This window comes from Tenrec ecaudatus, chromosome 1 (assembly GCF_050624435.1).
Source record: "Tenrec ecaudatus isolate mTenEca1 chromosome 1, mTenEca1.hap1, whole genome shotgun sequence".
NCBI lineage: Eukaryota > Metazoa > Chordata > Mammalia > Afrosoricida > Tenrecidae > Tenrec > Tenrec ecaudatus.
Window position 1 is genome coordinate 143,376,679 of NC_134530.1, and position 23,304 is coordinate 143,399,982.

The 23,304-nt window shown below is 52.0% G+C and overlaps 1 protein-coding gene across 1 annotated transcript in view; it reads left to right on the plus strand.

Annotated features, from left to right (window-relative positions):
- The first annotated feature begins 4,401 nt into the window (after nt 1–4,401).
- The window catches only part of ELAPOR1 (endosome-lysosome associated apoptosis and autophagy regulator 1), a 40,324-nt gene continuing 21,421 nt past the window's right edge, over nt 4,402–23,304 (plus strand). Inside the window, exons 1-5 of the mRNA XM_075540284.1 lie at nt 4,402–4,575; nt 13,685–13,832; nt 14,318–14,398; nt 14,920–15,025; nt 15,159–15,308. Of these exons, the coding sequence (XP_075396399.1) occupies nt 4,415–4,575; nt 13,685–13,832; nt 14,318–14,398; nt 14,920–15,025; nt 15,159–15,308 (646 nt within the window). The 5' untranslated portion in view covers nt 4,402–4,414. The remainder of the gene's footprint in view (nt 4,576–13,684; nt 13,833–14,317; nt 14,399–14,919; nt 15,026–15,158; nt 15,309–23,304) is intronic.

Here is a 23,304-nt window from a genome sequence, read left to right on the forward strand (position 1 = left end):
TCCCCTCTCCCAATGGTCCTGGTGCAGTATTTCAGGAACACCAGGTCTCTTGCTGCCCCTTCACCTTTGACTCCTGGTGACTGTGTGTCAGAGAAAGACTGCGCTCCACATGGTTCGTAGAGGCTGCCTTTTTGGAAGTAGACCAGCAGGCTCTTCTCCCAAGGTGCTTCAGGGTGGATTTTACCACCATCTCTCTGTGAGTAGTGGCGCCCTCTTGCCACGGGCCTCGCCCAGGCCGTCACTGTTTGATTAACTGCCATCGAGTGGATGCCGGCTCATTGTGACCCTACAGGACAGGCCAGGACTGCCCGTGTGGGTGCCTGAGATTGTAACTTTTTACGGGAGTAGAAAGCCCCGTCTTTCTGCGGAGGGGCAGCTGCTGGGTTCGAATTGCTGACCTGAAGGTGAGCAGCCCAGTTTGTAACAGCCTATGCTCTCAGGGCTCCTTTATTATTGGATTAGCAAACTCAATGTGCCTCAGGTCTTGGCTCAGCAGTTTGCACTTAGACGTATTACGTAATCGTGCTTTCATGTGAACTAAAGGGGGGAATATCAATTCTACTTTTCCTGTGGACACATACTAAATACAAAATACCTCTGTTAGGCAAGTACTGATTGTAACATTCTTTTCAGAGCGAAAGCCTTAGTTCCATATTCTGTCGTTTGTTTCGCGATTTAGCAGCATAGGAAATATGTATGGGCATTTGGCATGTCTGTTGTCCTTTCTCCCAAATAAATCACGTTTTCATCTTTACTTTCATCTTGTTTATTTCATGTCAGCTTGATTGCTTTGCTGCTGTTAGTTAGTTGGCCCTTAGTTCAGTGCCATGCTGTCAGTTCCAACCTCACAGAGACCCTCCTACAGGACAGAGTTGAATTGCCCTGTGGAGTTTCCCACTGATACCTTGAGAAAGCTGACTGCTGCCTCTTTCTTCTGCCAAGTGGTTAATGGGGTCAATCAAACTGCCAGCCTTTCAGCTAGCAGGTGGCTCCTTGTCATTCAGGGAAAGTTTCCCTTTGCTCCAGGAAATTAGGCAGAAACAGGCTGATGTGCTGAGGGCACATCATCTCCCTGGGCTGACTATAGCACTCATCCCACTGGAGGCAGGAGTTCTAGTCTCTGGGCAGAAGGGAACACGGGGCCCCAGCTTCCATGAGAGTCCTTGGTAAATTGCTCATGGGTAAGCCCTGACATCACCACTGCAGTTTGGGGCAAGACTCATTGCCATCAAGTCGATGTCGACTCATAGCAACAAGGTCGACCTGCCCTGTGAGTCTCCGAGACTGTAACTCTTTACGGGAATAGAAAGCCTCATCTTTCTCCTGAGGAGCGGCTGTTGGTTTTGAATTGCCGACCTTATGGTTAGCAGCCCAACATGTAATCCCCATGCCACCAGGGCCCCCACAGTGGTAAGAAAGCTCCACCTATTGTAGCCTCTTCTTTACTTACCATCTGGTCTCCCCTGGGTCCTCACTCAACTACTTGACCTAAAGGCTGGCAATTGGAAGCCACTCGCCGGTGCCTGGGAAGTAAGGCTTGGGGGAAGGGGGGGTCCACTTCCAGAAAGATGACAGCCCCGAAACCCCAGTGAAGCATTGCTCCGCTGAATCAGACTCCACTCAAAGGTAGCAGCTGTGGTGACTAGAATGGGGAGGAAGGGTCCAGTGATCCCGGTCACCGTACCAGTGTCCTAACAATCGTTTCGGCTCGAGGATGGCTTGCTCCCCCCAACCCCAGCCAGCGGTCCGAGGGCCCGTGACTGCGTGTCTGAGCGATCGTGTGGGCAGGAGGCAGGTGGGGCGGTGTGGATGCTGGACCACTCCTAACATGTCTTTGCCCACTGTTCTCTCCCTTGCAGTCCGAGTACCACTATGAGTATACCGCATGCGACAGTACGGGCTCCAGGTGGAGGGTCGCCGTGCCACACACCCCGGGCCTGTGCACCAGCCTCCCCGACCCCGTCAAGGGCACCGAGTGCTGTAAGCAGCTGTTACTCCTCAGGACTGCCTACCCCTGGGCCTGGGCCTCCACCCCAAGCCAGCCCCTTCTGGCCCCTGCCACTGCCTTAGGGAACCCGCTCTTGCGCCCCAGAGAGCCTCTTGTGGAATTTGGTGCAGAAATGTCACTTCAGGGATGCAGACTGAGTAGCTGAATTTGCTTTTATTTTACTTTTGAAAATGTCGATCCCGTAGGAGGTTAGGCATAGCCCATCCCAGCTGTGGGCCGCTCCATCTTCCTGCTTGCGTCTCGGCGATGCTCTTCTGGTCTCTGCATTTCTGCCCACTCTCAGGCAGTCCGTTAGGGAAGATTGTGATACGGACTTTGTCCTTGAAGAGGAAACTGAGGGCGATGGATTTCTGCAGCCACAGACCTTTAAAATGTGCTGGGCGTTAGTTCTGGGAACAAAATCTCTTCCCCGCCTGGTGAAGCTGACTGCAAGATGAGAATGACGGTGGCTTGTCCAGACTCCTGCGCACCCCCTCCCCCACCCCCGTGATGCTCTAGTCACAGCCAGTCTCTCCTCCATAGCAACGACCCCAGCACGGTGCCCTTTGGAATTCAAAAGGGGAATAATAAGAATCAGGAACTAGAGATAAGGAATATTGGAAGCGTGGGAAGGAGCATACCTCACTCCCTCACTGCCATCCAATCCAGGTGATTCCAATTCATAGGGACCCTAGAGGACAGAATAAAACTTCCCCTGTGCGTTTCTGAGACTGTAAATCCTTACTGGGGTAGAAAGCCTCCTCTTTCTCCCAGGGAGCAGCTGGAGGTTTCAAACTACCGACCTCACAGTTAGCAGCTCAGTGCATACCCACTACGCCACCTAGGCTCCTCAGGAAGGAGGAGCACGGGACATTTGAACTCAATAATGAGCCCAGCATGGTGCCTGGGCCAGAAGGTGAGCAAATCAACGCTGGTTAAATGAATGGGTGGATATTGCTGGGATCTGAGCTGTGAGTGCTGGAAACCACGGCCCTACCCACCGCGAGCTTGTCTGACGTGCCTCGGCTCCCGCTCCATGCCAGCACTGTGTTGCGCACCGGCCATGAAGCCCACAAAGATGAACCAGAAGCTGATCAAGGGTGCAGGCGTTCATTCATCCATTCATTCTCCCACCAAACCGCCACAGAGCTCCACGAGGCCAGCTGTACCTGGAGGGGCGCCCAGCCTAGTGTTAGTCAGGTAGCAGCGTGGTACAATATGGTGGATCGGGGGCGATCGGGAGCCACAGAAGACCCACCTGAGCAAGCATTTGGAGGTGGAAGCCCTGAAGACACATTCAGGAACGAGCAGGTGATCCAGGTCAAGGCAGCAGGAGGAAGGTGATGGATGGGCCTGCTGCGGAGCAAGGACTTAGCCGGAAGTCAAGCTGGAAGTCAAGCCTGGGGCCAAAGTGCGGGAGACTGCGGATGCCAGTCCGAGAGCCCAGTTCTGTAGGTAAAGGAGGAGTGCCCGGTGGTTTTTTAAGTACGGAGAAGTAGCCCAGGGCAGCGCTACAGAGACAGACCACCGACCACAGAACCATCAACAACAAGGAAGGAGGCGCTGTTGACAAAGGAGGCTGAGTGAGCGGGTCAACAGAATCCCAGCACAAGCGAGCAGTGGCACCAGGTGCAGGAGCCAGAGACCAGAGAGACACAGGGGTGATCCCAGGCTGAAGGCCTCCTGGAAGGATCAGCACCACAAACACTGGCATCTTCCTCCCTGAACCAACGCACCTCATCCCAGTTAGCGGGACCGCCAGGGACAAGCCTGGGTCCTGCGGCAAGGCAGAGCGCCGACGCCCGCAATCTTCCATTTAGGATAGATCAGCAAGTGACTTCACTGCCGGGGGGAGCCCTGGCGACTCTTGTGGGCTGAGCCTAGGGCCTCCATCTCCCCGCAAACCAGGCCAGCCGCAGTGTGGGAGGAAGATGGCACTTCCTGGTAAAGGGCACAGTCTTGAAAGCCCTAGGGGCCAGTTGTACTCTGACCGAGTTGGAGCTGGTGTCTTCTAGTGGATTTTGAGATAGAATCCCCACACCACAACCTGCTTCCTTTCAATGCGTTCAGCTCACTGGTGTTTCACACAATCCCAGAACTGCCCAAGCTTGCTACCATGACCTCATTTCAGAGCTCTTGTGTGGCACCTCCCCCACCCCACCCCAAAAGAACTGTGTACCCATTGACAGTCTCGCCCATGCCTCCCTCCCCTCGGCCCCTAGCACCCACCAGTCTTTCTGGCTCTGAGGATTTGCCTGTGGTGAACATTTCCTGCCAATGGAAGCATGCAGTGTGCACCCCACCTAGCGTGTTTCTCCCTTCGCACCCCACCCCGCTTCTCCTGGTGCAGCAGGGCACTCACACTGCTCCCCTTAACCCCTCTCTGGCTTTCCAGCCTTCTCCTGCAATGCAGGGGAGTTTCTGGATATGAAGGACCAGTCGTGTAAGCCATGCGCTGAGGGCCGCTACTCCCTGGGCACGGGCATCCGCTTTGACGAGTGGGACGAGCTGCCACACGGCTTTGCCAACCTGGCCACCAACATGGAGCTGGAAGACAGCGTCGCCTCGTCCCCCGGGAACTGCACAGCGTGAGTGCGCGCTGGGCCTGGCGGGGGGGGGGGGGGCGGGGGACCAGAGGGAGGGCTGCAGGGGGAGGGCCCTAGGAGGTCGGGGAGGACTGCTGGCTCTGACTTGCACTGCGCCCACCCTTAGCAGGAAGGGAGCAGAGGTGGGTAAGGGCGATGAGGCACATGCACAGGGGTCACGATGCAGATGGGCCCCGAAACTCCCTCTTCTGGATGGGACACCTGTTCCAAGGGCTGGGTGTCTGTCTGGCCTTGGCGCTCACTCCTACTACTGGTTCTGCTAGTCCTGAGTTCAGGGTTGTGGGTCTTTTGGGGAGGAGTAGGGAATGAAGAGAGGGTGGGTAGGACCAACGGTTTGGTCAGTAGCAGCTAACATTGCCATACCTCGGAGGCCCTGGAGACCAGAAATATGTCTGGCTCAGAAGATCTTTGCCAAATCAGTCATTGGGAAACTCAGCCCAAGAAGCCTGGGGAAGGGGTCCGCGAGTCCTGTCATCTGTCTCTCTGAGCACTGACATCCAGGGATCCCAAACCCAACCTCTCTGTCACTGAGGTCAGCCAGACTCATGACACCCCACAGAACGGAGCCCGTGTGCATTTCCCAGACTGTAACTCTTTACTGACCAGAGGAGAAAGCCTCACCGTTCTCCCTCAGACAGGCTGGTGGTTTTGAACTGCTGACCTGGCAGCTAGCAGTCCAATGTGTAACGACGATGCCCCCAGGGCCCCCAACTCCAGGGATAAGAATTAAATGATATGTTTTCTGTGTGCCAGGAGAGCCCCTGGTGGAACAAAGGGTTAACCTGCCCGAATGCTTACCAAAATATTCAAGTGTCCCCAGAGGGGCCTTGGAAGAAAGGCCTGGTGATGTGCTTCCCCCAAACCACCTATTGCAGCAACCCCCCTCTGGGGCACAGGTCTGCTCTGACACTCACTTGCCGCCGGCTGCTCCTGTCCCAGGCATAGCAGAGGGCTTTGCAGGCGGTCTCCCACCATCCCACAAGAACCCTGTGAAACACACATCTTGTTCCGCAAAGCCTTTTAGGGCCTGGAGGCTCGCAGAGATCAAGTGCTTTGTCCTTTGGAACTCAGCTGTCTGCTGGAGAGATTAGAACCCAAGCCCAGTCCCCTCCTTTATTTAATCATTTTATTGGGGCTCATACAACTCTTATCACAACCCATACATCCATCCATTGTGTCAAGCACATTTGTACATTCGTTGCCCTCATCATTCTCAAAATATCTGCTCTCCACTTAAGCCCTTGGTATCACCTCCTCATTCACCACCACCTGTCTCCCTCATTCTACTGTCCCCTGCTGCCATCTCCAAGCTGCTTTGGAATGTGGGAGGCAATTCTGGGAGCAGAGAGGCCAGAGGCCTCTGTTAAGTGCTGACCCTGCATTCCGGTTCCACGGAAGCTCTGCTTATGCCCAAGCGATCAAATGGATCAAAGGGACGCAATCATTGCATTGCCTTGGCGCTTCTCAAACTGGTGGCGACTTCTACTCCTCAACTCAAGCCTCCTGACTGGGCCACTGTCTGAGCCAAGCAGCAGGCATTTAACGACCAAATTTCAGGGCCTTTCAGAGTTCAGTTTGACCTCTGGAAGCATTCGCATGACAAGGCCAGGCTGAGCCTTGGAGCTGGAGAGAGAGGGTATGTGTGGGTGAAGACAGCATGACCCCACCTAATCCCAGAAGAGAAGGTGATCTGCCCTGGACAGCTGAGCTGTGGGCCTGGCTCACCCAGCAGTTCCTTCCTGAGCTAAGACAGGGGTTCTCCTTTCCCTGGGTGCTTGACAAGAGCCCCGACATGATTTTCCGTCAGTCAGCCAGGGTGTGAGCCCTTCATGAGTGGCACTCCTCAGCGAGGTGCATGCTGACTCAAGGGCTGGACCTGGACCCCCAGGCATCCCCAGAGAGTGGGAAAGGCTGCTTCTCCTCTGCAGAAATGGACAGGATCGGCCACCCCAGAGGCCTCACGGGAAGGCTGTGACCGCGCTGTTGCCAAGAACCCAACCTCCTGGCTCTCCTCTCCTGTGTATTTGCCCAACCCAACCCCACTACTTCTGACCTTGCTCTGACCAGTGTCACTCCTGCCTGCCCTGCCCCGGAAGCCTCCTGACTTGTCTGTGCAGCCATGCCTGTCCTCCAGCAGGCCCTGCCCACTCGGAGAACACACATCCAACTGCTTGAAACCCTGGATTCTGTCTGTAGCTTCCTGAAGCTCTTGGGATAAAATCCAGTGCCTTCCTAAGGACTGCCAGGTGCTTCCCATTCTGGCCTCTGCCCATTTCTCTGCTTTCCTCCAAGAATCTTCCCTCTGCTTAGTATGCTCCTTCCACCGGGGGCATGGGGCGCTTTGAACACACCCTTCTCCAGCCCTTCTGCTGCCCCCCCCACCTCCCCTCAGCTCTCAGCTTTCTAAAGGACACTGCTCCTAACCCCGAAGACCCCTATTACACCCTCTTCTGCCACCCCATGTTTCTCTTTCGGTCCCTTATGACAGTTATTATTAACGGAGCCTGGGTGGCACCATGGTTAAGCTCTTGCCTGCTAACTGAAAGGCTGGTGGTTCAAATCCAGGGAAAGATGTTGGCAGTCTACTACCATAAAGATTCGCAGCCTTGGAAAACAATACAGGATCTGGCAGCTGAAGCACGGTGAACGCAGTGGGTGCCACAACCGGAGCCAGCAGCCAGGAGTTCCCATAGACATGGAGCAAACCTCTGAAAGAGGCTCAGGCATCACTTCAGGGTGCCCAAATAGTCAGTTACATTTCCAGGAAGTCCTCTGTTGGATAGTGGTTATGCACCGGGCTGCTAACTGCAAGGCCAGCAGTTTGAAAACAGCAGCCACTTCGAGGGAGAAAAATGAAGCTTTCTACTCCCTTAAGGAGTTGTGGTCTCAGAAATCCACAGGAACAGTTCTAGCTTGTCCTGTAGGGTTGCTATGAGTTACAATGAACTCTATGGCAGTGTCATCTTATTGGATTCAATGAAGTCCTGTTTGCCAAGCCTTTAGAAAATAAAAGATTTACAGTCTTGGAAACCCTGTGAGGCAATTCTACACCAGCCAAGGGTCTCTATGGGTCAGAATGGATGTGGCCACTGTGGGTGGGTTTTCTGGGGGCAGTTCTTATTAGACAGTTACGGGCACAGTTAGTTGTGAAGTTTCTGTGTCTTCAACTAGAAATAGAATGCCAGCCCCAGGAGGCAAGGACCAGGTCTGTCTGCTCATTGCCAGGCCTCCAGGCTCCAACAGGGCTCAAATCAGGAACAAACAAACCAACCGAATAGGTTCCAAGGCAGAATCCCAAACCCACAGGGCAGATGTGCTAAGGGTACTAGACACAATTTGAGATCAGAGATGAGGAGAATCAGCATGAGGGTATGTCAGTGAATGGTGTGTGATAGAAAACCAAAAAGCCAGAACAATGCTGCCGAGACTCCAAGTGACCCTCCAGAACAGAACTGCTTTCAAGATTTTCCAAGGCCGTAACTCTTTATGGGAGTAGACAGCCTCATCTTCCACTTGAGGAGCAGCTGGTGGTTTTGAACCTTTCTGTTAGCTCACCATACCAGCAGGGCTCTTGTACTGTAGCAAGAGCTGTATTCATGAAGAAGAAAGAATATTATGAAGGTGAAAACGAGATTGGGAGAAAGGTACAAAAATCTCAAATAAGAAAATGCCCTGGTGTTGGTTACATGGCCAGGGAGTTGGCTTCAGCTCACGGAGACCTTATGGACCCCAGAACTAAGCTCCATCCTCTCGATTGTTGGAATGCTCAGGTCCGCTGTTGTGGCGATTGTGCCACTCCATCGTTGAAGGGTTCCCTCATGTCCACATGGTGCCCTTTTACAGCGGCTGGTCTTCCCTGATGACCATGTAGACCAAAGCGTATCAGCAGTGACCACGGGGCACAGGAAAGAGAATGGGGAGTTATTGCCTAGGAACCGTGAAGAGCTGTTGAGGGAAACAAATGGAAACAGATAACGGTGATGTTTACACAACACTGTGCATGTAAATGATGTCACTGACTTGAACACATGAAAATAACTGGTAAATGTTGCTTCGTATATTTCACCACATTAAAAATAGGACAAAACACAGAGATTCCAACTATTGGAAACGTCTAAGTTCAGCTGTGCAGTCCTTCTTTCCATTAATGTATGGCACCGTGTCAGACTCTGTGAACTGGGTCAGGTGTCCCAGCACCTACATAGCCAATTATCCAGAACCCCTCCATGAGGGAGTGAGGGTGTACTAACAAATGATTGTGTATGTATATCCAGGAGTGTGGTGTCGCACGGAGGGGACAAAGGTGTGAATCCCTCTTAGCCGTAACCAAACACTTGGAGGAAATGAGTTTGAGGGGTCAGTTGACCTAGCAGAGTCCACCAAGACAGTGCTCTCCATCCTGCTTGGGGGAGTCGTGTCTGGGATCTGCACAGCTCATGAGCAGCCGTCTAAGGTCTAGTAACTGGTCTCTCCCCGTCTGGAGGAAAGAAGGGTGATGCAAATTGAAAGACACGATGAAGAAATAAATGTACAAATGTGCTTGACACACAATGGATACACATAATGGATGGATGGATGGATTGTGATAAGAGTTGTACGAGCCCCCAATAAAATGTTTTTTAAAAAAGAAGAAAATTGAAAGACATGGAAACAATTAGTCCCACTTGGAGACTGATTCCATGACCATGAGGCCAGAAGAACTAGATGGTGCCCGGCTACCGCTCAACTGCTCAACTGCCCAACTGCTCTGAAAGGGATCCCATGGGACAGTCCTGGATGGAGCGGGAGAAAATCATAAAAGAGACCGACTTATTGGTCAGGCAGAGACTGGTGGAGCCCTCAAGACTCTGGCCCTTCATTGCCCTCAAGTCTGGAACTGAATTCACCTCCTGGGAGAGCACTCAGCCACTGCATCTGCTTAAAGACAAAATGGGGACAGAATTACAGGGCGGACCTAGGACACATGGTCATACATTTAGAAGATCGCAATGGATGAGGCGATATAAAATGTACAGACTGTTAAATGCAAAGCTGATGATCTGCTGTTAGACCTTGAAAACCTCTGCTTCCCAGGGCCATGTTGGAATAGCGTGGATGCAGCAGAAAAAACTTGGGCAGGTTTCCTAAAACCTCTGGACCTCACTTTTCTCATCCTAGAAATGAGGCTAAAACCCATACCCTCTCGCAGAGTGGAATGGGGGTTCAGTGAGGCGTTTGGAGTTGCTGTGACTGGTTGTTGTCCGATCAGTTCTGACTCAAGGAGATCCCACATGTGTCAGAGGAGAACTGTGCCCGGGGGGTGTTCAGTGCCTGATATTTCACAAGTAGATCACCAGTCTTTCTCTCCCGACACCTCTGGGTGGGCTTTCTCCACCAACCTTAGGGCTTGCAGTTGAACGCTTAACTGTTCGTGCCACCCAGGCATCTAAAGGAGGTGCCAACCTGTGAAAATCTAGAACGGTGTCCGGCATTAAAGGTCACCTGAAACGTGCTGTAATTACTGGACATGAGAGACTCTCCACCAGGGGTAGCGGATAAAAACCGGAACTGCAGAGCATTTGCAAATGCAACCCACTTACAGCACCTTTTAATAATTCAGCCAGCTTTAGAAGCTATTTATAGCTGCTCCCGTGCGTCACATCAGCATCCGGTGCCGCCTGTGTCAAGGAGAGAAATCACTGCCATTTAGGTGAGCTGGGCTGCTCTGGATGAGCTCAGCCTGGGTATTTTCAATATGTTCTCATTTGGGGAATAACATCGACTCTTGAAGAGCCGGAAATATCACGGTATCCTGGCAAACAGCAAACACAAGCAGAGGCCTGTGGACTGATTTTGAGTTCCCTTAGAACCCTCGTTACTAGGAAGCTGGTCTCACACAAACCAGTGGGATTGTACGTGGTCTTCCTCTCCCACGCCCATCGCTGTCACCCCTGCAATCCAGCCTGGGTGCCAGGCATGGTGTTTGGTCCTGGCGATACCGGCCCGCTGCCAAACTTCCTCCTGCCCTTTGGACCTCCCCCCTTCCTGGAACCCAGTTCCTGCTCTTCCCCTCTGTTTAATCCCTACGCCCACGTCTTTAGATAAACGTCATCTCCTCTCGGAAGTCCTCCTGGATTCCTTTATCTGACTCTCCTCTGTGAGCCAGGTAAGTATGGCCTGTGCCTTCACGGCATCTATAGCCCCGCCAGGAAGACAGACACTTAAACAAAGACTTACAATATGATCAGAAGAGGAAGCCCCACTTGCCAGTAAACTGAGAAAAGATGCCCAACCTCAGCCATAACCTGGGAAGTAACATTCGTTCAAAGCCAGTGGGACACTACCTCACACCACATCCAATTGGCGCCAGCATTCCCATCCGACCGCTTCAGGTGTGGGGAGGATGTGGAGCACCAGGGACTTGAGGACACTGCTGGCGGGGTGTCAATTGCTCCAACCACCTTGGAGACCGCTGGGGCAGTGGCTGGGCAAGTCAGAGATTTGTAGTGCCCGAGCCAGCAGTCCTGCCCCCGGGTCCCCCTCAGACACGTGTACAGGGTGCAGTGACATGAGTGTTCACAGCAGGCTGTGCACACCTGCAAAAAAAATCAACAACCGTCTAAATTCCTGTCAACATGTAACGCATAAGCCAGTGTGGTCGAGCCAGGCAGGGGGATACTATACCACAGTGACAATTGAAGACCTAGAGATACATGTGTGACTGTGGATGGATCTCACTGTAGTGAACCCCTCGCCCTCCCCGCCCCGAAAGAAGTCTGCGGAAGAGTACGTGAGCATTAGCAAAGGCTGGAGCACAACATGGGGAGAACAGACAGCAGACTCGAGGAAACGGTGGCTGGTAGTGGGGAAGGGAGTTGATGAGAAAGAGGGTGAGGTTGCCTGGGGTGCACATTATGGGCGGGTATATGTTCAATATGCCTTGAGTCCATCGGAACGCTTCCATTACGTGGGGTAACATAGATGACGCAGCTGCACTCTGGAGATGATAAGGGAACCTATGATAGCAGAGCTAAGGGCATACCTGGCAGAGACAGACAAAGGAGTCCAGGAAGACTACCTGGAGGAGGTGATGTTCATCCTAAGTGATTACAAGTTGGGCTGCTAACTGCCAGGTCAGCAGTTCGAAACCAACCACCTGCTCCTCAGGAGAAAGACAGGCTCTCCACTCCTGTCAAAACACGCTGGGGCAGTTCCACCCTGTCCTGCGGGTGACTGTGAGTTGGCCCCACTGGATGGCAGTGAGGGAGAGTGGGAGCTAGCTAAACAACGGGAGGGAGGAGGACATGTGCTCCAGGAAGAGGGAGCAGTATGTGGGAAAAGCCAGAGGTGAGAGAGTTTGGCCGAGGAATTGGAAGGAATTCCAATTCTGACTGGAGCCTAGAGAGTGGACGAAGCATCTGGACTCAATTTTAGGCAACCAGGAGTCACAACAGGCTTGCACTGGGGAGTGACAGGGCCAGATGTCTTTCTGGAGGTTTCTCCGGTACGGAAGGGGCTGGGGGCTAGGACTGGGTACCGGGAGATGAGCTCAGAGGATGGGGTGCTGAGTGAGGGCCTGGGGGGATGTTGCACAGGGTAAGCAAATGTGTGAGAGACGAGGAGGTAAAACAGACACTGGGTTGATTGTGACTGCAGTTCTCTCTGGGTTTCTCCCTTCTCTACCAACCCAGTTACTTGAGAGCAGTGGGCCTTTCCAGGGAAGCAGGCTGAATAAAGCTGAGCCTCCAAGCCCTGAGGAACAGCCTTTGTACTGCTGTGACTTAGTCACTGGGCTGCTAACCAAAAGGTCAGAGGTTCAAACCCACCAGCCACTCAATGGGCAAAGGATGAGGCTGTCTGCCCCATAAAGATTTCTAGATTCAGAAGTCCTGCCAGGGGTTTCTCTGCATCAAATTGCCTGGCTGGCAGTGAGTGGGTTTGGTTCTGGTTGGAGTTGGGCAGGCCTGGCCTTAAATCCCAACTCCACCACTTCCTGCCTTTGCAAGGCACTCAATTAAATGGTAATAAAATAAAGAAATGATAAATATATAAAACACCTACCTCAAAGAAAGCTGATGGAGCTAGGCTATCAAAAGATATAGCATCTAAGGTCTTAAAGACATGAAGGTAAACAAGTGGCCCTCTAGCTCAGAAGCAACAACCCCCATACGGAACAAGTACTATGTGATCATGAGGTGTTGAAGGGATCAGGTATCAGACATCAAAGAACAAAAGATCATATCATTGTGTGCTCACCTTCCCAATACGATTGCTGAAGACAAATGGATGCATAAGCAGGAGTGGTGAAGAGAGCTGATGGTGCCTGGCTATCAAAAGATATAGTGTCTGGAGCCTTAAAGACTTGAAGGTAAACAAGTAGCCATCTAGCTTAGAAGCAACAAAGCCCACATGGAACAAACACACCAGCCTGTGTGATCACAAGGGATCAGGTATCAGGCATCAAAGAACAAAAAAATCATATCATTGTATATGAGGGGGAGTGCAGATTGAGGACCCAAGACCCATCTGTAGGCAACTGGACATCTTCTTACAGAAGGGCCACAGGGAAGAGAGAGGCCAGTCAGGGTGTAGTGTAACAACGATGAAAAACATAATTTTCCTCTAGTTCCTAAATGCTTCCTCTCCCCCACTATCATGATCCAAATTATACCTTACAAATCTGGCTAGACCAGAGGATGTACACTGGTACAGATAGGAACTGGAAACACAGGGAATTCAGGACAGAAGATCCCTTCAGGACCAGTGGTGAGAGTGACAATACCGGGAGGGTGGGGTGGAAAGGGGGAACCGATTTCAAGGATCTACATATAACCTCTTCCCTGGGGGATGGACAACAGAAAAGTGTGTGAAGGGAGACATCTCGACAGTGTAAGATATGACAAAATGATAATTTATAAATTATCAAGGGTTCTTGAGGGAGGGGGGAGCCAGGAGGGAGGGGGGAAAATGAGCTGATACCAAGGGTTCAAGTAGAAAGCAAATGTTTTGAGAATGATGATGGCCGGGACCTAGCCCAACTCGAGACCTATGTGTGTCTCACAGCTGGGTGGCTGTGGCCCTGCCCGTGACTCTGGCTCCTGTCTCCTCCCAGGTCCAAGTGGGTCCCTCGAGGCGACTACATCGCCTCCAACACGGACGAGTGCACGGCCACGCTGATGTATGCCGTCAGCCTGAAGCAGTCGGGCACTGTCAACTTTGAGTACTACTACCCAGACAGCAGCATCATCTTCGAGTTCTTCGTAAGTGCCCCCCATCCTCCCCCACCTGGTGCCGGCACGCTCTGAGGTCAGTTGTCACCAGGATGGGCCTGCTGGAGGAGCTGCACTGCGGGGATAAGCTGGGGCGAGCAGAGGAGGCAGGGGAAAGCAGGAGGCTAGGAGGTTTCTGGATGCCTGCCCTGCTCAGCCATGGAAGCAGCTTGTGAGCGGCTCCCGGTTACACGTCACTTACCTGGTGTCAGTGCACAGAGAGTTTGTGCGTGTGCAGCTGGCTCCAGTCCGACTTCCAGGGACATGGAATCAAAGCGGCAGCCCAAGTCTCTCTCTTTGAGATGATGGAATATGGACGCCTTACTCTGTTGACTTGACCCCAAGGACCACCAGAAAGGCCCTGAGCAGCAGCTGGGTGGGGGTGGGAGTGGGGGTGGGGCGGCTGGAGCCACATGGGGGTAAGGAAGCCATTCCTTCAGCAAGCCCCATCTGACCCTGACCTCCTGCTGCTCCAGGTGCAGAACGACCAGTGCCAGCCCAGCGTGGACGACTCTCGGTGGGTCAAGACCACAGAGAGAGGATGGGAAGTCCACAGTGTGGGTACCTCACCTGCTCCCTGGGGGCCCCAGACACGGCCTGGCACTTTCCTCTGTGGGATGCGTCCCTTTGTCTGGACTTCTGTCCCTCTGTCCCTAGACATGATGAGAATGCGTTGCAATGGGGGCTCAGGCTGACTTGTTGCTCCTGTAACTTCACCCCCAGGCCAGCAGCAACTCCCCTTCCCCCCCCCCCCAGCTTTCAGGGACAGGCCTCCTAGGCATGGCAGATGGATGACTAGCACCAGAGAAGAGAGGGACCTGAGCCAAGTCACCACCATCAGCACCTCAGGTCCCCTGATGGGTTTAGAGGCTGCAGCCCCCACCCCCTGCAAGAGGAGGCTGCGAAAGCCAGGGAGAGCAGAGGAGGAGGGAGTAGGTAGAGGCGCTGAAGGAGAGGGTCAGAACAGACCGTCATGCTGGCTCTAAGAGGAGGGGTCCCAGTGAGGGTCTAATCCAATGGGCCATGCATCTCGCTCTCTGCGACCACACTAACTGCTCCTGTGTGTGTGTGCTTGAAGGTGGAGCTAAATCGAGGCAACAATGTCCTGTTCTGGAGAACCACAGCCTTCTCTGTGTGGTCCAAAACGCCGAAGCCTGTGCTGGTGAGGAACATTGCAATAACAGGTATGGAGGAGGGGCCTTTATCCATCAGGGATCTACTGTTGACTCCCGCCTCGTGCCCTTGAGGGGAGGGGGAGTCTGTGCCCTGGGTCACCACCCTGAGGCTCCTCCTTCCTGCTCCGTGTTCTCTCCCTAGGGGTGGCCTACACTTCTGAATGCTTCCCCTGCAAGCCTGGCACATATGCGGACAAGCAGGGCTCCTCTTCTTGCAAGCTGTGCCCCGCCAACTTTTACTCAAACAAAGGAGAAACGTCCTGCCACCAGTGTGACCGTGACAAGTACTCAGGTGAAGCCGTGGTGTGCGTTACCTCCCACAGGGCAAACCGGGGCAGTAGAGCTGTCAGCCACTCCTATGTCCTTCCTTCCTTCCGAGACCGGGGAAGGGTCTTGCCATCCCAGAGCTCCTCCAACTACGTTGGAAGCGGAAAGGAAGCGTTTCTGTTCATCTGCATGGAGCACCTACAGGCTGCTGGGCCCTATGCTGGGGCTCAGGGTCCCAGGAGCAAACCTGTCCCCATGGAGTTTACATTCTCGCGGATAAGACAGCTGATAAACCTTAACTAAACTACGTAATAAGGATCGTTGGTGGTGTAGTGGGATACACAGTGGGCTGCTAAGCACAAGGTGAGCAGCTCGAAGCCTCCAGCGCTCCTGGGAAAAGAGGAGGCGTTCAGCTCTTGTAGAGTCTTGGAAACCCATGGGCAGCTGTACCCAGTCCTATCAGGCCACTCTGAGTCAGAATTTACACAAGGGCAGTGAGTTTGGTATTTTGATATGATAAGTAATCATCTAAAGAGTTAGATAACATACTTTTTTAAAGTTCTCTCCTTTTGGATCCATTTTATAGTTTCAGTTTTTAGTATTTTTTGCTTTCTTTTCAAATGAGGCTTTTCACTATTTTGTCCCATCTTGTTGTTGGGTTGGTTTTTGTTTGTTTGTTTGCTTCCTGGTTGTGTTTTGTATGGTTTTCTGTACATGAAATCCAGGATAGGTAAGTCTATAGGGGCATCAGCTGGATTAATAATTACCTGGAAGCATGGCAGCTCACGGCGAGTGTGAGGAAATGCTCTGAAATTGATTGCGGTGATGATTGCCTAGCTCTTTTTAATATGACTGTGTGGTTGGAGGGGGTGCCAGCCCCCCCCACTAATCACGGGTTCGATAGGCACAATTGTACGGTTGAGATATATAAGTATTATATTAAAGTCATCGAGAGCATGAGAGGTAGAAGAGAGATTGAAATAATGGAGTCAGACACATTTCATAGCAATGCTCACCACAGCCCCGCTTGGTGGCCCACATGGAGAGAGGGGGAAGGGAAGGAGGACAAGGGGACAGGGAACAGGGGAGGAGAGGGAGCCGACTAGAGGTCAAGAGAGGAGTCAAGAGATCTTTCTATGTTTTGCGCGGAGTGCAGGCCCACTAAGTACAGGTAAAGACATACATCACAGGAAGGGGTTGCACTATAGGTTATACAGCAATGAGGGGGGGGGCAATCTAGGGAAATACACGCAGTAGGAAGAGGAGGGATGGGGGTATACATGTGACAAGATGGACAGATCCTAGATTCAGGATGGCAGCCTAACTTTGGATGTAAAGTTCCGAGCTGGTTTGACCTGTTCCCTCGCACCACTATCAGTAGGGTGTATACTCCATCTACAGGAACCAAGCTAATGGTCGCAAACTTTTAGGGAGAAGTAGCTCATTGTCCCTAATAGCAGGGAGCAGGGCCTACCATAGGAGTCTGGCGACTGACTGCCTTCAGACGGACTGTCTCTGAGCATCTGACCTCCCACCATGTGCTGGCAAAAAGCCTCTACTGTTTGGCATGTCTTTGGGGGAGACAAAGCTGGGGAAAAGTCTCTTTATAATCCCACATGACTGGACAATTAAGTTGTATGCTAGGAGATGTGTATATGCCAATAAAACTTTCTCTTTTTTTAAGCTCCATGGGTGCCAGGGAGAAAGAGAAACAAGCTGCTAGGAATTCGCCAGATTAGAAAAGCTAGGGAAGTGGCTGCTATCCTTTACTGGCTTTTTCAACCGTACAGATTTCTGTTCCATTCCCTAGAATGAGAGTGGATTGTACCTATGGTACAGTTACACTTAGGAAGATCACAGAGGTGTCTGTGCATCTGTTTCCTTTACAACAAGGACGTGCCAGAGCGACACGGCTGCACTGATGGGCAGACACACTCGGTTAGCCTCTTCTAGCACTCTGGACGGCCTAGCCGTGGCACTCAAGGCCGGCTAGAAGAGGATGGCGCTGCGGGAAGAGACGTGAGGGCTAGGCAGTGCCCACTCTTACAGACCTCAGATGGCTTTCTACAGCATCCCAGTTTGAGAAAGAGGACCTGGTCACTTGAGGAGGTTCCAAGGGGTGCAGTGACAGCTGGGCAGTGTCCCCAGAAGCCCCCCTGCCCAGGCAGCCCAGTGGTTGGCACTAGTCTCCAGGGCAGGTTCTGCAACAAGCACCTGGGAGAGAGTCAACTCTCCTCTGCTGCCAGCATGGATGCCTGTTCTTTTCCTTCTTACACAGAGTGACAGCCTCTCTCAAGCACCCCTGTACCTCTCCCTCCGCAGACACACCGACACGCCTCACAGCTGTTTGCTTTGCCTTTGCTCAGCCAAGGCCGGCCATTGGCCCTGGGAACTTCTGGGTCTACACTGTTCCTAAAACAAAAGTCGTATTTATCAGCATAGATCTTGCTAAATGAGTGTCATTTTCAGCAAGAACAGAAATGTTTAGATTGGGGGGGGGGGCGGAATAGGGTGGGAGGGTTGTTTTTATCTATGAGTCTAAATTCCTGTTCTTCCACTTGAATTTCTTATCCTGCCCTCCCTACCCCGCCTCTATCAATAACATCCTTTGTTAGCCCAGGCCTCTAGCTCTCGCTCTCCAGCCCAGCAATTGCATACGGGTGGTGGCAGTTGGCAAGGCGGCTCTAAAAACAAACCCACCTGGGAGCACTTTGATCAATTCTGTGGAAGGCGCTCCAAGTTTTCAGATCCTGTTGTGTTCCTTCTGCCACCAGCTTGGCAGTCTGCCCCCTTGGACTTCATTTTTATTTGGAAGCACGCGGTCAGTTTGTTGACCATCTTTCCAGCATGGAGTTCGAAGACAGCTGCATCCCTCTGGGATTTGGCTCTCCCAGGATTCAGGGTCAATGGGACACTGGGACACCCCAGGGAGCCTGATGACAGTCTCTAAGGGACCGTGCACGATGAGGTCCAGAGGTCCCTGTGACCAGCAGGCCATCTGTCTAGAAACTGGACCCAGAGCGCCTGCTATTAGCCTGGGCTTGGTGCTAACAACCATAGCTGACGCAGCTCTGGGCACTGCCCTCCAGTTTCTGTCTACAATCAGCATGTCCGCGGCGCAGTGGGCACAGGAGAAGGAGCACTGGGTGTCACATGCATCGGAGCCAAGAAGTAGGAGTGGCCAGGACTCTGGAGAGAAGGAACGATTCACTATGATCTTGAAGATGGTTTGAGGGTTTTTTGCTTTGTTTGGGGGATTTTTCTAAATGGTCTTATTGACATAATTCACATGTCACTCAGTTCCACTTTTAAAGTAGGTAAAGATGGTGTGAATGAATCACTACCTTTTCTTCATTCCTATATCCATTATTATTAACCCCTAAGGCCCCCCAACTCCCTTGTGATAACCCTGAGAAACTGTTCATCAAGTTGCTGTCTGTAGATTCCCCATCCTGAGTTTCCAATACAGAAAACCATTCAAGGAAAAACAACAGAATAAAACAGAGAAAAACATCCATCCCAAAGACAGCAGAAAGTCATAGAACTAGAACAAGTTAACAGTGGGTCAAAAGGGAAAGTAAATTGTAAGATGTTAAAATTTATATATTTTTTTAGATGCTAAATTTTATCTTCACCGTATCTCTAGTCATCCACTTTCCAATGCACTCTGTCTGAGGACAAGACTTGTCACTTCCTTGGTGAAAGGACCGAGGGAATTCCGTGGAGGCTTAGTCCATGTGTCGGCTTTTTAAATGGATGTGGGGCTCTCAGTGTCACCATAGTCTTCTGCAAACTGGGTGCTCAGAATTTTAAGCTGTCTTACAGTGACATGAGGATGAACTGGTGGTTTGATGGAGACTTCGGGAAAGAGGCAGCATAAGCCAAGGCCGGAAGGCTCAGGGAACTGAGACTAATCCCACCTGGCTAGGACTTTGGTGGAAATAAGTACCAGCCCAGGTTCAGAGGAAGGCCAGAGACAGATGATGGAGAGGCCGCCCGTTGTGTGCCAGGGCTAAATTGTGGGATTTGATCTCGGCAACAATGGAGGTCATTAAAGAACTGTCAACCGGGCAGTGACGTGCTCTGGCTGCTTCTTCTGAAAGGCCACTCTGTCTGCCACTTGAAGACTGGCTGAGGAAGGGCAGGGCAGGAGGGAGGGGCCACAGTAACCAGGGCCATGGCTGGTATCCAGGGCTGCAAACCAGGCAGCTCTAATACGGATAGGGAGTGGCTGGGGGGAGCAGATGGCTCACCTGCTTGGCTGCTGACCGAGAGGGCAGAGGTGTGAGTTCAGCCAGAAGAGCCTGAGAAGAAAAACCATGGACAGGTCCCCGGACACATGTGAGGTCTCCCCGTGTTCAAGGTGACTCCGTGGAAGTTGGTTTAATAGGGACGGAGGTGTGAGAGCCCAACAGAAACCTAAAAAGGCAAAGGCTCCCCTGAAATATCTTCCTCACTGTGAACTGAAATGTCATCAGTAGGACTAATCCACGTGTTTCATGCTTAATATTAAGGATGAATTTCCTAGTAGAAAGCATGGCATTCAGGAGCATAGACTCCAAAATCCATTTCCTCGCGTTCAAATTGCCCTTGGCTCGCTGGGCCACCTTGGGGTACATTTCTAGTTTGCTCCCCAGTTTCCTGCTCTATAAAGAGGGCATGACAGCAATCACAGCTACTTAACTGTGTTCTTGAGAAGATTGGCCAAGGTAGGTGAAGGCTGTGGGGCAGTTCCTGGCATATCATCAGCATTGATCTTGTTACTTCATTCACATGAAAGCCTGTCTTAGCGTCTTCTTTTACTATGAAAGTACTCTTGGTATAAGAATAGGCATACTCTTTTTCTGAATTAAGAAATCATTTTATTGGGGGCTCTAACAGCTCATCACAATCCATACATATATCTATAGTGTCAAGCACATCTGGACTTCTGTTGGCATCATCATTTTCAAAATATTTTCTTTCTACTTGAGCCCTTGGTATCTGCTCCTCATTTTTTCCCTTTCCTCCCTCATGAACCCTTGATAATTTCTATATTGTTATTGTTTTTTCATGTCTTACACCAACTGCTGTCTCCCTTCACCCACTTTTCTGTTGTCGGTCCCCCTGGGAGGGGGTTATATGTCGATCATTGTTATCGGTTCCCCCTTACTCCCTACCCCTTCCTTTACCCTCCTGGTATTACCACTCTCATTATTGGTCCTGAAGGGATTATCTGTCCTGGATTCCCTGTGTCTCCAGCTCTTATCTGTACCAGTGTACATGCTCTGGGTCTAGCCGGATTTGTAAGGTAGAATTGGGGCCAATGATAGTGTCAGGGGTGGTGATGAGTTTTAAAGAACTAGAGGAAAATTGTATGTTTCATCGTTGCTGTACTGCACCCTGACTGGCTCTTCTCCTCCCCACAACCCTTCTGTAAGGGGGTGTCCAGTTGCCAACAGATGGGCTTTGGGTCTCCACTCTGCCCTCCCCCTCATTCACATGGATATGATATTTTTGTTTTGTTTGGGGTCTTTGGCGGAATAGGCATACTCTTGGTAAAGCAAGAAGCCACTAAAAGATGGGAAAGAAAGAAGAGCCCCAAGCCAGCCTCCTGCCATCGCAATGACTCCGACTCATAGGGCAGGGAGCTGCGCCGGTGGGTGTCCGAGACTGTCAGTCTCTCCAGGAGTAGGAAGCCGCCTCTCTCCCGCGGAGGGACTGGCTGGGGCTTTCAACTGCCGACCTCGCGGTTCCCAGTCCAACTCAGCCACCACCACGCCACCAGGGCTCCAACAGACAGACAGACAGACACACGTGGCAGCGACAACACTGAAGGCGGCAATCGTGTCCCTCATCCTGTCCTTTAAACAGAAGGGACATTTGTTACAGCGAAGTGCCAGCTGCTACCTGAAAGGGGAAAGGTGGGGCCCACCAGCTGTGCAACTGGGGGAGCATGTGCCATCCCTGTGGCCCAGGTCCCAGCCCAGGGTCCCCTGTAGCACAGTGCTGCTCTGCCCTGTTACATCCCTAAGGGTTAGAGTTGACTCCATGAGAACAGGAAGGACGGGCTCAGGGAGGAGCAGGGATCTGCCCAGGGTCTGAGCTAACACCTGAGCTGGGCCTGTGTTCATTAGGCACTTCAATCCTCAGGGAAAATGCTTCCCTTTGCGCAACATGGATCAGACTGAGAGTAGCATACTCCTAGAGGCGGGGAGAAGATACTAGAAGGAGAAAGAAGGTATAGAAAGAGGAATTGGGGTTCCCCCAAGAAAACCTGGCCTTCCTTCGACTTTGTCAACCCCTTACCAACCACCTAGGCAGATCTTTTGGACCTGACCAGTGCCAGCTCTCCAGCCTGGATGCAACCTGAGCTAGAGAAGTGGGGCCTGCCTCGCACTTGAGTTAATCATTTCTTAGAACCACCTTCCCACTTGTCCGTGTGTAAACAGCCTGACTGTTTTTTTTTACTGAAACCTGGAGCCAGGCTGTCAGGCTGAGCAAATATTGGAGAGGCAGAAAGAGTTATTTTGTGGAATGCAGTTTCTAACACGCAGCTTGCGGCTTGCTAGAACTGGGAATTGGCCCATTGTCAACATCAACCCCTCAAATTTCTCCCGGCCGAGCCAGTCGCAAGCAGCAGCTCTGTGTTGAATCAGGCCTGCTTGTTAGCCAAGCAAATGAGCTGAGAAGACCCCAGCTGTTAACCGGCCACCAGGTCCCTCGTGCCCAGGCTAATAGGACGGGACAGAAGAGGTGTGGAAACGTGCCACTGGCAGAACCTCCCCCGGTAGGCCGACCGACTGACTGTAATTAGGAGCTTCTCTCATCTAGGAATTCCTTTGGGGTCTTGGGGGGAAGAAAGCATTTAATGAGAAAGATGGCCTCCTCTGGAGAGGAAGGAAACTTTGAGGCCTCCCCACGTCTCCAATTGTTGTGCGCCACCTAGCCCACTCCCTCTCTCAGTGACCCACATGAGAGCCGACTGCCCCATCGGGCTTCCTGCGTGCTGTGTCATCTGGGCAGGCCACCCAGGTTTCTCACCCGCCCAGTGGCTGCTGAGTTTGACTGTCCACCCCTCAGGTAACAGCGAAGCACTTAGCCAAGGGCCAAGAGCACTCCTTAAACATCTTGTACCAGTTCCCAAGTAAGAAGTCCTACGAGCCCAGAGAATAATTTTAAAACATGGCCGTCAAGTTAGTTCTGACTCACAAAGACCCTGTAGGACAAAGTAGACCTGCCCCTGTGGGTTTCTGAGACTGTAGCTCTTTGTAGGACTAGAAAGCCTCATTTTTCTCCATTGGAGCAGCTGGTGGTTTTGAACTGCTAACCTTGTGGTTAGCAGCCCAACACATAACCACTCCCCCACTAGGGTTCCTCCCCAGAAATGACTAGTCAGCATTATTTGGTTGATACCAGTTTCCAATGTGTTAAGTACTCCTGCAGGCAGGTTCCAGCAAAGTTGGGGTCATTTCTACTCCACAGTCAAGAGCAGGTCCGTGGTGGCACACATGGTTTGAACCTGTTACTTCAAGTCCAAGGTGGGTGGTTTAAATCCCCCACCCACCTGCCTCACCATGGGAGAAAGGCCTGGCAATCCGATTCCATAAAGAAAATGCCCAGGAAAATCCTAGGGAGCCGCTCTGCTCCGCTGCGCGGGGGCTGCCGTGGGTGGGAATTGACTCGAAGGCGCGGGGTTTGTTTTTTGTTTGGAGTTGAGAAGAGAGCCAAGGCACAGAGTGGTTCACTGGCCTGCCTAAAGTCACACAGCTCAGTGAGGACGTGCAGCTCAGACTCGGAAACCTCCTTCCGCGAGGTCTGCGCGCCAGGTAATATGCAAGAGGGCTTCCTTCCATTGGCTCCTCCTTCCATTTTCCCACCAACCTTTGGAAGCCCTCCCATCTATCTATCTGGGAAGAGAAACCCTCACATGACGAGACGACGGCCTGCAGGCTCCACGTGGCCATCTAAGAAGAGTGTCGTCGTGAGACAGCACGATTTCTTCTGCAATCAGTCCTCCCATGTTTATCTGCGCGACGTGC